The sequence below is a fragment of the Oenanthe melanoleuca genome, chromosome 13 (genome assembly GCF_029582105.1).
Source record: "Oenanthe melanoleuca isolate GR-GAL-2019-014 chromosome 13, OMel1.0, whole genome shotgun sequence".
NCBI lineage: Eukaryota > Metazoa > Chordata > Aves > Passeriformes > Muscicapidae > Oenanthe > Oenanthe melanoleuca.
In genome coordinates, this window is record NC_079347.1 from 10,577,289 (window position 1) to 10,593,920 (window position 16,632).

Genomic DNA, 16,632 nt, shown 5'->3' on the forward strand with positions numbered 1-16,632 from the left:
GGAACACATCTATGCTCAGTGCAAAAGGGTGATGTGGAGAATGTAAGGGAAGGGCACAGGTTGGTGCCACAATTTTTGGCTAAAGTGTGCTTCACTGGAATAACACTGAACAAAGCATTGGTGTTCAGTGGGGTTTTGCTGGACTCCCTTTCTTGCTGCCATTTTAAACTCACTTTATCCTTGACAAAACATTGATTTTACCCTATGCCCAACAGTAATTTGCCCAGGCAGGAATTTATCCATCCAGCTGAAGGGATGAGAGGCAGCAATACAGCCTCCCAGCCATGGGAACATGGGGCAAGGAGGTTTAATTTAGATTTGGCTTAATTACAGGGGATAAAAAGGCATTAAACACACATAGTGCCTCTTCTCCTGGTGTTGATGGATTATGGTGTTAATTGAGCAACCCAATTTGCAATGGATAAATTAGTTCAAACAAAGGTTATTTACTGTACTGTGGACAAATACATGGGTTTGGCTTTTGACCATATTTTATGTGAATAATAAAGTGATGTTGATTTTTAATATTTCTTTTACTTGCCCACAGTAGATGATATAAGTGGCTGCTGCCCAGCAATTGTGTTTACTGTGAACTTTTTACCTTGTTTCTGAGGAGCTATTCTTTACATACATCCATCATCTCTTCCTCATAATATTTTCAAATAGCAATGTATTTCATTCTCTCTCTTTGTCTTTGGGTTACTAAATCTATCATCTTACTGGGTAACTTATGATATTGTCAGAAATTGCATATTATGCCCTGGATTAAGGCTGTTTAGCTTGAATGTGACAAGTTGTTTAAAAATAGACTGTTATGCTTTGTGTTCACTCTCCACTCCAAAACTCTCTTTCATAACAATGTAAATAAAGGACTCCCAGCACTGATACAGTGGGGCTGGCACAGTGAGAAGAAAAGACTCAGCTATTGCCCAATTTACTGTAATGAACATAAATCTTAATCATATTGAACAAGTATCAGACTGTGAGGTCTTGGGAGATGGAGTCATTAGGTAACAGTTTACAGGGAACATTTATCTTCAAGAAAATTCCCAGGCCTCCTTAATTTCTTTTGTAGTTTCTTAAAGGGGTTGAAAACAAGAAGTGTGATGTGGATTCACTTTATGCCTGGTTCATTAAGCAGTACCCAAAGTTGAGCCCCCAGAATAAGCTAAAATAAAAATTTCCAGTTGTGCTGAGCATAGATGTTATCACATTTGCAGAATTTGGGGTTGCAGGTGGCATTACTGACTCCTGGGCTGCTCCTCTGTGCTGCCCTCTCCTGTGGGATCCAGGAGCTCTGTCCTGCTCATCCTATCTGCACCACAGAATTGACACTTGCAACTCTTGCCCTAAGTAATTTTATCCCCACAGAAATATTTCCTAACCCAGCTACTGAATGGCAGCAGGATTCTAAGTGTGGTTTCCAAAATGCTACTTTTTTTTTTTGCCTTTTAGCTTTCAGATAAAAATAGCAAGAGAAAAAGATGAGAAGAGATTTTCAAATTTTTTCTCTCTCAGTTTTGGTTTATCTCACACACTCACAAGCAGTATCTTTAAAATATATTTGTAATTTCATATGCTGCACCCACTTTGCAGATTTCCTGGAAGCCTGTAGGGAAAGAGTTATCACAAAATGATTTGGGTTGGAAGGGACCTTTAAATGTCATCCAGACCAATCCCCCTGCAATGAGCAGGGACATTTTCACTCAGATCAGCTCACTCAAAGCTCCATCCAATCTGACTTTGAATGTTTCCAGGGATGGGTTATCTCTCTAGACAACCTGTGCTGGTGTAGGCAAGAGTCAATTTTTCCCGTGTGGTGTAAAGTATTAACAAATACTTAAACTTAAAAAAACCCCCAACCTAATATTAAGGTCCCTTTTTATACAGAATCTTTGGTTTCTTGCAGGTTTCTCACATTCTCAGCTGAATGGCTCCAACCCAAGCTTTATGTGGGAGCTCTATGCATCCACCCTTTGATATCAACTCTCGTTTAAGCTGCTTAAAAGCATCAACACCAACTCATTATTCACTTGTTTAGATACTTGGCCTCCCTCTCCTACACCTCCATTAGGACATTCCCTCCTCCCTGAGGAGCAGCAGGGAAAGCAGAATGGTCACTGAGTGAGCCACTTCAGATTAAACAGGTCCAGGAGGAGTCCTTGGGAAGGCAGGAAGGATCAAGCAAGGCTGGTGTTTAAAGCACCCCCTGCACTCCAAGGGAGGTGGAGGCTGCTGAGGCTCAGGCTCTGCCTGGAGGTCAGACCCCAAAATCAGCCCAGAGGGTGGTGCAGGTAGAGGAGCTTTAATTGCTCAGTCACCACTGGTCTCCAAGGTTGAAAATGTGCTTCATCAGAGCTGTGGCTCCTCTCCAAAGCAGCTTGACTTGGGGATGGGGGAGGCAAACCTTCCTTCTGGCTGTAATGTGCTTTCAAGGAGGCTGCAAATATGTTTGGGGGGGTTTTTTTGTCTCCTCTGGGAGCAAGTTACTTAGGGAGCAGTGGTGGATGTTTTTATGTCATGTCATTTCTGACTGCCCAGGGCTTCTGTCTGCCAATCCCATAGCAAGGAAGCAAGTGGGGCTTGGGGCTGCCACTGGAGCTCTGTGGTGGGCTGGGGAGGGGGATGCTGGACAGTGTATCCAGACTTCAAAAAGCACAACTCCAGGCCCTGGCTGAAATTCTGGAGATGCAGTTGCACGTTTGAGCAGAGAAATGTTTATACAACAGGGGAAATTCTGATAGGAGTGCAGAAATATTTAATGATCTTTGTTTATCATCCTTTTCCAGCAGAAAGGAGAGGGAGCAAGGTTGTTTCACAGATAAAAAGCGAGTTCTTGCTTTTTGTTAATGTTGCTGTCACTCAGCAAATACTCCAGCAGAGCTGGCTGACCTGCTGCAGAAGGCTGCAAAAAGGAGCTTTTTCTTCCAGCTTGGTAATGCACGTGCTGTGGGAGAAGTGATGCTTCCAGGGGCCAGGCAGGGAATGCTGGCTGCAGCAGACAGGCTGCAACACACTGCCATGAAGGACGTGGTGTTAGGGGTTTGCCAGGGACCTGGATGCTCTATGTGTGCTGAAACAGTACTCTGTATCAGAGCTTATTGTTTGAGTGCTTTTTTTCCATCATTAAGGGTATTTTGTCACTTATGGCACTTCATTCATCCCTTAGCCATTGCTTCCCAGTAGGGTAAGAATACAAGCAAGCTTTATATCTGAAATTATAAATGTATGACCAGATCTAGGCTATGCCAGCAGTCTGCACAGAAGAAGCTCTGACTCAGATAATGATTAGTACCAAGAGGTTCATGTTCATCACTTTAATACTTGAAATATTGTGATTTGCAAGCTTGTGACAACAATTTGCAGTACGTAGGGACTGTCCAGCAGTGCTGCTTGCTCAGCAAAGGATTTTTTCCAGAATTTTGGATCATGTTAGATGTGGGATTCTCTCCTATGTAAGCAATACTGATTACTTTAAAACCTGGTTCCCAGCTTGCCTTGGTTTTTTCACCAGAATTATGTTGTGGGGAAGAAAAACTGGTATTTTGCAGCATAGTAAGTATTTTGGTGTTTGGGAAAGGAGGGAAGATATGAAATGGGTCTAAAGGACATGTGGTAGGTACTGTCCTGAGCCTGCTGTCCGTGGATCATCACTAACCCTGTGCTCTCTGCTCCCACAGGGCCCCCGGGGAGGCGAGGGAAGCCCGGCCGGCGTGGAGAACCAGGTGAGAACACCTGCCCCGGGGCACTGGGGGCACTGGGGGTGCCACTGGGTAATGACACCTGTCACCTCCATCCAACAGGCTGTGGAACATTGGCTTCTCTCACTCCTGTGTGCTGGGCATGAAGGGTTTTATTAAAAACTTTAAAAAAAACCCTAAAACCATCTCCCAAAACCCTAAAAACCAAAAACAAATTAAAAAAAAAATAAAGGAAAGAAACAGCCAATCAAAACAAAAAAAAACCAAGTAAATTCCACTCAAAAACACCCACAGCTGTTGCACCTTTTATCCATCCTCCCATTTCTCTTTGCAGCATTCAGCTCATCACTCCCACCCAACATTATAGAGGGACAAGTGAATGGATCAGGGAACTCCCCAGCCATGCTAGATGGGAGGAGTGCAGTGCTTGTTCTCTGCATGTGGGCACATCCATAGGGTGGTGGTGTCTGCATTTGGGAGTCAGGGATAACCAAACCTCAGCCACCAGCCTTAGGCACATCCCCTGAGCATCAGTGGGATCCGTGAGCATCTCAGCCTGGCTGAAACCTTGCTGGGTTTTCATTGCAGCTGACTGCAATTCTGTGTCTCTGTCACTTCAGTGTATCTGTTGAGGTTTGGGCTGTTGTCCCTGTCTTTGAAATGGGAAAGGACTGACCCTGTTTCAGCTGGGGGGAAGTGCTGTTTACATTCTGCTGTTGGGTCTGAGTGCTGCTGGAGGAGAGAGAAATGCAGCTGGTGTTGTTCTTGTTGAGGAAAACAGACAGGGATGTGCCCAGAAAGCCAGGCAGGTTTTGGGATTGCCTCAGTGTGCCAGAGAGCAGAACATTAAATTCCATGTCCCAGCTCTTAGGTCCTTCAACACTGATAGAATGAACAGGAGCCAGTGGGTTTTCATTTAGTGAGGAGGCTGAATTCTATTCTCTGCTGCCTCTTGCTATAGAAGATTCACAATTGGGATTTCAAAAAGAGCAGCATAATTTTCTGATCACCAATACTTTAAACAGTTTTTTTAACTCTGAGGGAGGGAAATGGAGCAGATATATGCTGCACACCAATAGCAGCATATGAACTCATGGACTGATGGACAAGAAAGGCAGGCAGGCATTTCCCTTCTTCTTCCACTGATGGTATTCCAGAGTGCATTAGGGGTTTTCTGAGATACTTCTGTTCCTGAAGCATCAGGGATTTACTCCTGGCCAAGGGATAGGTGCTGATGGGTGGTGGTGGATCCCAGCCAGCTTTGTTAATCTGTTTCTTTTTCCCAGCAGCTGGACTGTAGGAATAGGCACCAGAGAGCTTTGATTCTTTTTTTGGTTGTTTTTTAAATATCACCTAAGTGCTTTCAGGAGCACTGTGGAATACAGCATTCAACCAAGGGCAGCTGGAGAGGTCAGCCAATGGATCTGATTTTATATGCAGGCATTTATGTAAATTCTGTGCAAGATGTGTCTTTGCTCCATACAAAAATCTGGGAGGTAGTGCTGAGCTCACACATACCCTTAAATCTTTTCTCCCTGCTTCATGCAAAACTTTGGAAAAGCAGCATTTCCCCTCATGCTGTGACACATCTGCAAATGCACTTGAGCATCCCTCTGATGAAGCAGAAAGCTGCCAGGGAATCAATGCAGAAGCAGCAAGAAAACAAGCATTATAAAAGGGAAAAAAAAAAATTATTGATGATAAAAAAATTTCAAACCTTAGTAACAACTTTTTGAAATTTCTGCAGTTGTGGAGGAAAATAGAGAAGAGTGCAGCTGTCACCCACTGCACACAGGCTCAAAGGGGCACCCCAGTGAAATCCAAGGGATGCAGTGCAGAGCCTGGATTGCCCCACTGCAGATACACAGGGAGCAGCCATCCTGCTGTGTATTGCTTTTGGCTGAGCTGCCAGATGTTTGTTTCTCCAGATAACTTGAATATATATTTCTATATTTGTTTGAGAACCTGACCACACATAAACCAGGTCCTTGTTCCTTCACTACAGCTGATAAATGTGAATAAAACTTTATTTGTGTAGCATGCTGGTGTCCATCCCCAGGGACCCTGCCTGGTTAGGGCTTCACAGCCTCCAGACAAAGGCTGTTGGAGAGCCAGAAGGCTCAGCCCTGCCAAGGGAAGTGTTTTTCTCTGGCATTTGTTGAAATGGTTATGCTGAAAAACCTTTTCAGATTAATATTGAAACTTTCAATGTATATCTCTGAGAAACAAGCAGAGAAACTGTTAAGAGATATTTCTGTCCCTTTTAATCACACCCTCCTGTTGATTTAAACCAAGACTGAATTTTGCTTTTTTCTTCTGCCATGATGGATTCAGATAAAATAAATTAATCCAACAGCTCTGTTTTTGCAAACTAAGAATTCATCATCATGAAAACGCATTGGGACAACTGCTCTCTTCCACAGATATGCACCATACCATAAAAGATTAAATTTTAAACCATTTCTGGTGAAAAAAAAGTTACTGTTTAGACCATTTGGATGTGGGACAAGCCTGCTGCACAAGTTTCAAAAAACACTTGTTAAACTTGTGAACCTCCATTGCCCCCAGAACCTGCCAAGGGCAGGCAGTGGGTCCTGCTGGGGCCCTGCCTCTGGGCTTGGTAGTTTATTTTGTTGTAGAGAAGCACAAAGGAGACAAGTTTCCCCCTGGGGAGCCCTGGAGGGCAGAGGGGGCTGCACTAAACCCCAGCCTCCCCTTGGGCTTCACATCTCTGGTGGCAGCTTGAGCTCCCCGTGGTGGCAGCATCGTCCCTGCTGTCATCCCTTCCCTGACCCCAGACACGAGGATCAAGGACCTGGGGGAGTGTTCCTGCCACCATCAGCCCAGCTGAACAAACCAGGGAGTAATTGAGTCAAAAGGCTCCATCCAACTCATTTTATTTACTCTCTCCATCACCTGGCCCCATGGGAATCACTGCTGCAGCAGAGGAGCAGTCCTGGAGCTGGGCACAACCACTGCAAAAGAGGCTACTTTTAAAAACTAATTTATCCCACTCTTGCTACCACCAGGCCAGAAAATTCACACCAGCAGCCTCCCTGGGGAAATGCCACTTTGGCTCTTTGGTCTGGTCCAGCATGCCCTGAGCTCCACCCCATCCTGCTAGGACAGACACAAGTGTCCCAGCACCCTTATTCCTGTACATGACCATCAGCAGTTTCTTTTCCAGCTGGAAAGCAAGCACAGCCTTGAAAAGCCATGTACACCCACCCATGGAAGTGGTGTATAAAAAGAAAGACACATTTTATGTACAATTTTATGTGGGATTTTCAGCCTCCTCTCACTGTGGGGTGGAAGAAAGGTTTTGCAGCACTTGCTGTCGTGGTCGGTCCTGACAGCCAGCCTGCTCATCTCAGATGCAGTTCCTTTTCTTTGCCAAAGGCAAAATCAGGTTTAATGTCATGTTAGCTTATTTTTTCAATGTGATGTGTCCCAGTGAGGACACAGTTCAACTGTTGGAGTGAGCGTTTGTGAAATAACAGGGATTTCTGCCAGGGACCTGGGAGGTTCTGCTTCCCTCCTTGCTGCCAGCTGGTGCTGTGTGAGTGGGATGGGGTAGGGATGCACAGCCCTCACAGGGCTTGTGTTTATTGTTTTTAAAGTCTGAGCCATGCTGGGGTATTCCTGAAAGATGGATGAATAGGATCCAGGATTTGGGAGCTTAGTTTAAGTATTGGTTCAAAGGCTTTGCACAACTAGATGGTGGGAGATGATGTTCCTGTTTGCTGGAATATCATTCTGCTTTCTTCCCCTGCCTTGACAATTGATCCAAAAATGGATCTGAAGCTCAAAATCTCTCAAGATAAACCAGGAGACAGTCCACATGAAATATTCAGCTTGGGAAGTCTCTGGGTGAGGCTCTGCCCTCCTCACATGAAGTAGGAGCTGCCTCAGGACACAAACACCCAGAGCTGCTGGCTGGGGCTTGTGTAGCACCTGTTTGCATCAGCTGTGCACAGCTACAGCCCAGGGCCATAAACACTGGCTGGTTTAGGCACAAAATTGCCTTTACAGGTGGGCCTGAGAGGGCACTTTTTGATGAAGTGTTATTTCATTGGAAAATCCTGACTTGGCATAATTTCTAGTTTTGGCAGAGAAAGTTTTGTTTACAAAATATTTTCACTTCAAAAGCAGTTTTTGGGGAAATGTGTTGAAATTGTTGCTATGGGATAGAAGTCTTCTGTCCACCACCCATAATTTTTTCTTTTTCTTTACATTATGCTGCAGGTGTTGCCTGAATTTGAACTTCTAACAAAGATTTAATTCAAAGGGGCTTTTTGTTTGTTTGGGCAGGCTTTTTTTCTTACAGCTATTATGTTTGTGCAAATATCCTGATTTGGAACAAGAAAGAATCTAAAGCTTTTTTAAAAGGAAAAAAAAAACCAATGTGATTTCTCTGCAGGGAAGGCATATTTCTCTCCCAGCCCTATATGTACTTAAAATCCCATATTTTACTTATCAAGATTTACATTTTCAAACCCATTAGCATGTGATTGAATGGATAAGTGTAAATACACAGTTGCTATTCACTAAGTGCACATGTGGCTGCATATGGGTAAATCACAGAAAATTTTATTTATTTGGGGATTTCCATTGCTCCCCCTATTTCTCACTATGAACTGACAACCTCCTAGTCAAGGACTTCTTTTCTGCTGAACTTCAGGAAAAATTTAATCTGTCCCACATGTGCTCTCAGTAATGAGCCTCTGCTAGGAGAGCATATTGCCTGTGCCCCAGCTCTGAGGCATAGACAGGAGTCAATACACAGTGACAAACAGTTTTCCTCAGATTCTGTGACTTCTTATGGCTGTAGCAGTTGTCCTTCTCTGTTGTTACCTCTGGCTCAGTTACTCCCCTTGCAGCATCCTGAATTAATAGCTCTATGTGTATGTATATACATAGTGTGTGTTTAAATACACATAGCCATGTATATCATAGATTGTTTTAATTATAATTTTTTTTACATCTTCAGATGCATGTTTGCTACCTTGGGGATGGGCTATTTGCCCTTTAGAGTTGCAGCAAAGTCCCTTCTAACTTTTCCTGAGCTGTTGGAAATGCCTGGCTGGTTTTGTTTCCTCTGCCTGACTCTCTCCTCTCAAGGCAGGAGAGCTTGCATGATAAATGATTTGCAGATTTAACAGAAATATCATCCCAAAATTTCCAAGCTGAAAAAATACTTGGAAATAAATGACTGTGACCTGTCGTTTCCCATATGTTTGTGTACTGCTGGGAATGATGCCACTGTGACCCACTCAGGCTTTGGATATACAAAATAACATTAGTGTTGGTCAATCAGGAAATCTGGGTCATTAATTTTTAATGAGTTTTGATTTTCACCTCCTGCTAGCACAGCTGTGCATGTTCTTAAGGAATCTTTTTGTGTTGCCAAATATCTCCATGCCCTTGCATGCTTCACTCCTGCAGCATCCTCCCTGTTCAGGTAAATCAACCGTAGACCAAAGTCTGTGCATTTGCAGGTTATCTTTGTGTTTCTCCTCTTCCTTCTGAAATTAGCCCCCAAGTTAATTTGTCACATAGTTTTCAATACACAAGTGCTGTTTCCAACTTTTATTTGTTGTAAGAAGAATTTCCTTTCAGCCTCTCAAACTGATTCTGGCCAGTCAAAATTATTAGCTGTAAATTCTGGCAAATTCCTTTGAAGAGAGGATAAATCTTATGCAATGTGCCCACAATGATGAGATGCTGGATAAGGGGCAGCCCCTGGGTACAGGATCACCTCCTTTATTTATTGTTGAATTGCAAACTATTTTACTTTCTTCCATAGGAAACAAGTGTCTTGTGGCTGGGCTGTTGAAAAACACATTCAGCAAACCAGAAAGTGATGTTGTTCTTAGGAGGAGAAAAGATCAGTTCAATAGGTTTAACTTTATGCCTTAATGAAGATTTATTTAGCCTCAACTGGCCAACAGCACAGTGAAAGATTGGTGTAACTCCTCTGATGGGGCTGGAGAACATCCAAAGGTGCATGTACAGATCCCCCCCACTTGACTGTGATTCCTGGATTTGGAGCAGGAAGCACTTACAAAGAGCACTTGCTGCACGTGTTGGGGAGAAAAAAACAGTAGCTGAGAAAAGGAAAGCAAGCAACAAATTCCAAAGAGATTATAATTGGTACATGATTGAAATCCCATATTAAAATAATTTCCTGCCCACTTCTTTGAGACTTGGTCTTGACTTTTCCACAAAAGGCCTTTTGTGGGTAGCCTGGTGTAAGTGAGTTAATAAATCAGGTTTATGATTCTCAGTTAATAAATTGGCATAGAGCCATTGGCTTCTGTATTCAGAAGAAATTAAACCAAGGAGAGCAAGTTAAGCCCCTGTGCTCCTGGCCTGGAGTGAGATGTGGAGGTTGACCCTGCCCCAGGCATGGCACTGACCCCCTTCAGGTGACAAATCAGTGGGATGATTCTTGGTGCACTGCCACTCATTACTTGCTGCCACCCCTCATTTTTAGGGTTGTTTGGGTTTTTCTAAATTCAATTTAACAATGTTTTCAATTTTAAAATTAATTTAAAAATCCTTGAAAAGGCATTGACTTGAAATATGCTTTTTGAATAATATAGTTGAATAACATAAGATGAACAAAGCTTTTTTATTTTTTGCCTCCATTTTAAGCTTTCCCACTTTTTTTTTTTTTTTTTTTCTTTTCTAATTGTGCTTAGTTTCTGGTTTTAATCAGAGCATGAAGAAATCCCAAACAGTGCTATAGGCTGCTTCATGAAGGAGTGCAATGTGGCTTGCTTTGGATTAGGGCTCAGTGCTCACCCCACTGCAGCACCAGTTTGGGCAAAGCGGCAGAAATGGGTGTGGCTGGTGGTGAATGAGCAACATTTGGGGTCGGTGGTAGCAGCAGCAGTGTCCTTGTCAGGTCCTGCTTCACTGCTGCTCTGGCTTCTGTGAGCTTCCCTCTTGCTCCTCCTGCACTACCTGAAGGATAGATACGGTCTATAGTGAAAATATCTTATTCATCAAAATTTTCACATTTTTCTGGCCACGTCTGTCTCCTGTTTGCTGGCCACAGGTGGTGCCCAAGGCTCTGATTCCCTACACACAGGCCCTGCTTTGTGACGTGCCCAGGGTCTTGTGGGGGTAGAGGAAACACAGTGATATTGTGAAAAAGATGGGAAAAGAGTGAGATTACACCTCTGTCAGTACTGCTGTGCCAGCAGCAGGGGTGAGGTGGTCCTGCAACAGGAGGATGTGATGGTGCTGAGTGTATCTGGAAAATGGGAATTGGGATGAAGAATCCTAAATCATTCTGGTCTTGGTTCCTGCTTTGTGCTGCTTTATCAGATTATATTTTTTCTTTGTAATTGATTCTTTTTTCTTTGTTTTTCTTTTGTTTTCCAGGACCTGCAGTAAGTATCGTGGATTTTACTGTCGGATCAACAAAGTTAAGGCTTCCCCTTCCCCTGCCTTCTCCTTGCAAAAGCACAGCATTTTTTGGTAGAGGTGTGTCTGGAAACAAAATCAGTACCAGATGCTGCTGTATTTTTTTTTCATGATTGTAGACAAATTGTGGGGGGAATTTTAAAATGTTTAACTTGCTGCCCCAAGGGACTTCCAGTAATTTTAAACTCAGAAAATATTCAGTAAAAAGGAGTTTTCCCTTTAAAGAGTTCTTTATTCTGCCTCTATTTAACAGAAAGAGTGCTGTACTAATATTTAACATGTTACTGGGTTTATTGGTTCTAAAGCTCTGTCTTGCTTTTCTTATCTGTTGTGTTTCCAGCATTTAATATGGGTTTGGTCGCCTCACAAGGGGGGCTAGAGGGAAAACCATAGCTTGCTTGCTTCTTTCTTTGAAGTCTTGGGTAGAATAATGAGCATTCCTACCAATGCAACCAGAAAATTTATGGGGAAATAGTTGTTTGAAGGGGTAATAGTTGAAAATGTGTCAACTCCTCCTTTTAAATGTTCAGACGTGCCTTTGGCTGTGCCACCACATCCAAATCTGTTGTTCTCCTGCTGGTTTTGGAGTGAAAATTTATGTTTTGCTTGTGCCCTCCAAGTTGCTGAGGGTTCATTTAAAAAGTAAATTATGGGTATTAGGTGCTTCTGGTTTTCTACCTTTCATTCCCCAAAGGAGGAGGAGGAGGAGAGGTTCAGGCTGTTTGCAGCCACATTTCCTTGTCCATCATTGCACTAACAGGGGCATTTCTTCATGTTGTTCTCTTCCTATAGAGCCTCACTGCATTAAAAAGGGCTTATTTTAGGGAAAATTAATTTGGCAGCTATTCCTGGGCTAATGAATTTCCAATTCTATTTTGTTGACAAGGAGTGGGGACTGCCCCAGCACCATGGCTTTGGTTCTCCTGGGATTGGCAGCAATGTCTGTGGGTTTAGTTAAGGGTTTTCACCCCTTTGAATTTTTGCTTCTATTTCAAGTTAATTTTTTCATGTAAATACTTAAGAGGGGGTTGAGCAAAACAATTATTTGGAGTTACAAATAAAGAGCATACTGGGATACTGCCTATTTAAATCTCCTTATGTACACCTTTAAGGAACATTCCCCTTTGACTGAAGCACTCTGGCCAGTTTGAAATGGGTTTGTGGAGCAGTTTGGGGGTGCTCAGAGGCTCTTCTCAGCCCACACACAGCTGGCTGCAGTGCTGCCTCACGTGTGCTGCCTGCTCACGTTTATCATGGCCATCCAACACAGACAACATATGGTGCACTATTAATTTTTCTTTGTCTCTAGTTGGTTTCATTTCCTGGTTCCCACGGCACTATTGAATTGCAAAAGGAGCACAGGGGAGATTTAACACAAACAAGACTTTTTTTCCTATCCTCTCCCCTTGCCCTTCTTTGAAAGACAACTCCTGGTTTAGTTAATTTTTGGGCTGGGTGGGGTTTGTTGATTGGTTGGTTTGCTTTGGTTTTTTTTAATCCTGCTTTTTAGCATAAGTAGCCTTTGCCAGAGACTTCTTTAAGCATAATATAAAATAAGTCCTAGAACCCACAGAACCACAATATTATTTTATTTCAACAGTATTCAGTTATTAGTTTCTTCTGTTTCTTGATTTAGGCCAGAAGGAATTGATTACTTCTTCCATGTACAGCATTACACTGCTCTAACTGTATCCCCAATTCTGTTGTTCCCTAGTAGCAGTTGTTCTGGTATTTTATTTTTTTGGCTGTCATAAGTTAGTTACGCATATAAAATCATTAGAACTTGTGGTACAGGATTCATGGCTGATGGATGATTGATTGTCCTGTCATAAGTAAGGGGTATTCTGCTCAGATATGCTATAAAACCTCTGTTTTGGAGAGTATTAAAATCACATGCTGGGTAGGAAATTTCTACAATTGAAATATAGACTTACTCCAGACTGTAATTAAACATTTACAGTCACAGATATTAGCAAACACTTTATGTGTCAGTGTGCTGGCTGGGGAACTCCCCAGCAAGCGAGGGCAGGGCATTCCAAGTGTTTCCTGTTTATCTGTGTGTGCTCCATTTCCATACATCTCCATAAAAACCTCCCTGTACCCTTTATCCCAAGACTGTAACTGGTTGCATAGGCGGTTGCTGAAGCCAGTGTTGTTTCTGGATGGATCAGGAGTGCTGCAGGAGCCATTCCAGCTGCAGGGTGCTCGGGAGAAGGGAGAGCTGAGCCCCTGTGGCTGGTGTGAAGGGGCTGCTGGAGCTGTTCCATGCCATGAGAAAAGCCTGGCTGCCATTCTGCACCCACAGCACGCTGCCACAGCCCGTGTTTGGCAGCAGGTGACATTGCTGCACAGATACTCACCTCACTTCTTTTTGTACCAATCCTCACCAGCTCTTCCCCAGGAATCTGCCCTGGGTCTGGCTTGCAGCAGGCTCTGCTGTAGCTCAGGGAGTGGTTAACAGCCCCTCGGGCTGTAAACGCCTCTGGAACCCCCGAGGAGAGCACGGGAGGTGAAACAGCCTGGATGGGCTGGGTTTTATTCTGCTTGTCCTGCAGCTGCTGCTAGGAACTTCAGTAGGGCTGCTCCCTGCAGCATCTGCTGTGCTTTCTGCTTCATTGCAAATAAAGCAAAGCTTAGACGTGAGCTGGGAGAGCTGCATCCTGCAAGGAAGTTAATGGATCTTAGAGGGGTAAACCTCCACTGAATCAAGTGCTGGAACAGGAGTTTGAAGCTCAGTGATTGCTGTCCTGGCTGCTGGCTCAGCAGCCACAGCCTCCACTACCTCTCCCCAGCACTTCTCTTAGTACCCCCACCCAGGGCAGGATTATGGCCAGGACCCAGAGTGTGCCATGCATGTCTGTGGCTTCAGGGGCAGCAGAGGCTGGGCACAGGCAGCAGGGATGGGGGCAAGTTGGCAAAACCCGCGGTAAGTAGCCAAAGGGGAGCAGGAGATCAAAATCCAGCAACAATACACTGTGGGTGTGACCTGCCTGACAGGAAAGTTGCCCCAGGAGGTTTGTCCAGAGTTTAGTGCCAGGGCTGTCTGGAGAGCCGATGGCCCCGTGTCCTGCCTGCTGCTATGTGATGTCAAGAGACTCCGGGTGCATTGACTGATTGATCTCCTTGTTCCCCCACAGGGGCAGTCAGGACGCGATGGTTACCCGGTAACTCCACTACTCCTTCGATTGTTACTCTTTTCTAATCTGCGCCCTGTGTCCTCTCCAGCTTTTTCCATGACACTTGATTTTCCTTGCCTGTTTTAAGCTGCTTTTTTTTTCACTTATTCCTTCCTCTCTTTCATCATTAGCAATAGCTTTTGAGGGATTCAGCCTTAAAAGTCTGAGCAATAATCTCCCTTAATGTTTATAGGGATGAAATACTTGAGCCCTTTCATGGTTGTATTCATGCTCTTGCTTAAGAGTTCACTGGACTGCAAAGTGAGTTAAGGCTTTGGAGTTTGTCCCACTTAGAACTGTAAGAAAGGGGAAAGAGCCTCAGGTGTTGAGACAGATCCCCATTTTACCATGTCCAAAATTTTCTGTGGGTGCAGAACCATCCTTCTGGATGTGCAGAGGAAGGGAGTCCTTGTTCTGGCAGATCCCAAACCTCAGCCTCCTGGCTGGCTCCCCTCGTTCCTGTCAATGCCCTTGGATGGCCACAGTGCTCCAGCTCGAGGGGCTCAGCAGCTCATCAGGGAGCCACTCCCAAGCACACACTTGGTGTAAGCAGTTGGTAAAAACCACTGTAAATTCTCCATGTTCAAGGCATGGAGAGAGGGTTTCCATCTCTGCTCCCGCTTTTTGAATTGATGCAGTGATTTCTGCACTGCCTGTTGCTCTGGAAGGGGTTTATTGGCTATTCTTAGCCTTCTCCTTCCTGTGGTTAATGCCCCTTTTTCCTTTTTTTTTTTTTTTTTCCCCTCTTCTATTTTTTTTCCTTTTTTTTTTTTCCCCTGAATGAGTGTGTTAAGGAAAACTTCCTGCTTGTCTCCACCACCATGTGCCCTGGTCTGGTTCCCCTTGAGTGCCCAAAAACCATAGAAACATCTATTGAGTTTTATGTGTGTTAGAGAGCTCAAGAAAGGAGGATTGGAAGGGAATTCCAGGGCTATTTGTTATTTGCTATATACATTCGAGATATGGGAGATGGGGTTAATTTTGCAGAACCAGCCTGTGTTGCCCTTGCATCCCTGACCTGAAAGTACTTGGGATTCCCCCAGATGATTAGGAGAGATGAAGTTTGTTGTGAGGGGAGGCTGTGGGTGAACAGGGCTCTGTGTCCAGGGAAGGGGTTTGTCTCCCTCAGGTGGCACCTGCCCGCAGCAGCCCCGGAGATGCTGGAGCCAGGGGTCTGTTGGAAATTAAAAGTTTAATTTATAAGAAGTTAAGATGTGAAATTTCACTCTAATGGACTGTTTATTGTCATTTTTAGGGTGGCTTTTTGCCCTTGTGGGGTGTGGCAAACACTGCTGGATTAGCAGTGCCCTTGGCAGATTTGTCCCTTCTGCTGTCTCAGTTGTGTGGTTTAGTTGCAGAACTCCAAAAATCAGAAACTCTGGGAGGAAACAGGGACTGTTTCTAGGAGAGAGCATCACCCCTGTCCCCATGGGCAGCCTGGCCCCTTGCCTGTCCCAGCTCCTGGACAGGGATTTTGGTGATGCTCAAGCACTTCTGGATGGTGTCAGGAACTGGGAATGACCTCAGCTCTGCTGCCACATCTGCACTGGGAAAAAGGCATTAACATCACCACAAAATTTCTCCTCCTCTCTTACCCCCAGGCCCTGCACTGCACTGAGCTGTGGGGCTGGTCTTATCCTGACTTTGAAACCAGCAAACACTGAATTAATACATCCACATGGATGTGGCTGCACTAATTAACTTTATCTAATAAGGAGGTGAGGATAATTTTATTTCCAAAGCAAGCTGTATCCCTGAAGAAGGAGGAAACTAAACATAAAGCAGGCTTGGGAATATTATTCAGCAGAAGCATATGGACAGGTTTTATTAAATCCAGTTGCATATTCAAATGAATTTAATTATTTAGTTCCCTTCAGGGTGATCAAATAAACAGCTGTTTCAGGGGGTGGATGTGGTGAAATTGCAGAGGTAGAAGGTGGATATTAAGGGGTGTGTGGTGACACATGCATCCCTCAGCCAGCACTGCTTTGAGCTGCTAGTTTATAACTGAGCTGCAAGCAAAGGAAGCTTTAAAGGGATGAAGTTATCCAGAGCTCTGGAAATAGGGCTGAGAGAAAACAGCCTCTATGAGTTGATTTCAATATTTTTATACTTAGCATCTTAAGAGGAGAGGTTTGGGCCTTACAATAAAACTTTACAGCAGGAACTTTTTTTTTTTTCTTTATTAAGTTCTGTAGGTTTATTTTTGAAATCCTATAGTGGATTTAGTTTCCATTTTTAACCCTATGGCATATCCTACTAACATTGTGATAACAGCTAGGAAGGATGTTGGGATTTGTTGCTCTTCTGCTCGTTTGATT

General features: G+C 44.0%; 1 protein-coding gene across 1 annotated transcript in view; it reads left to right on the forward strand.

The window, feature by feature from the left end:
• The window catches only part of COL23A1 (collagen type XXIII alpha 1 chain), a 172,167-nt gene that overhangs the window by 121,380 nt on the left and 34,155 nt on the right, over positions 1-16,632 (forward strand). The window contains exons 3-5 of the mRNA XM_056502404.1: positions 3,681-3,725; positions 11,094-11,136; position 11,361. Of these exons, the coding sequence (XP_056358379.1) occupies positions 3,681-3,725; positions 11,094-11,136; position 11,361 (89 nt within the window). The remainder of the gene's footprint in view (positions 1-3,680; positions 3,726-11,093; positions 11,137-11,360; positions 11,362-16,632) is intronic.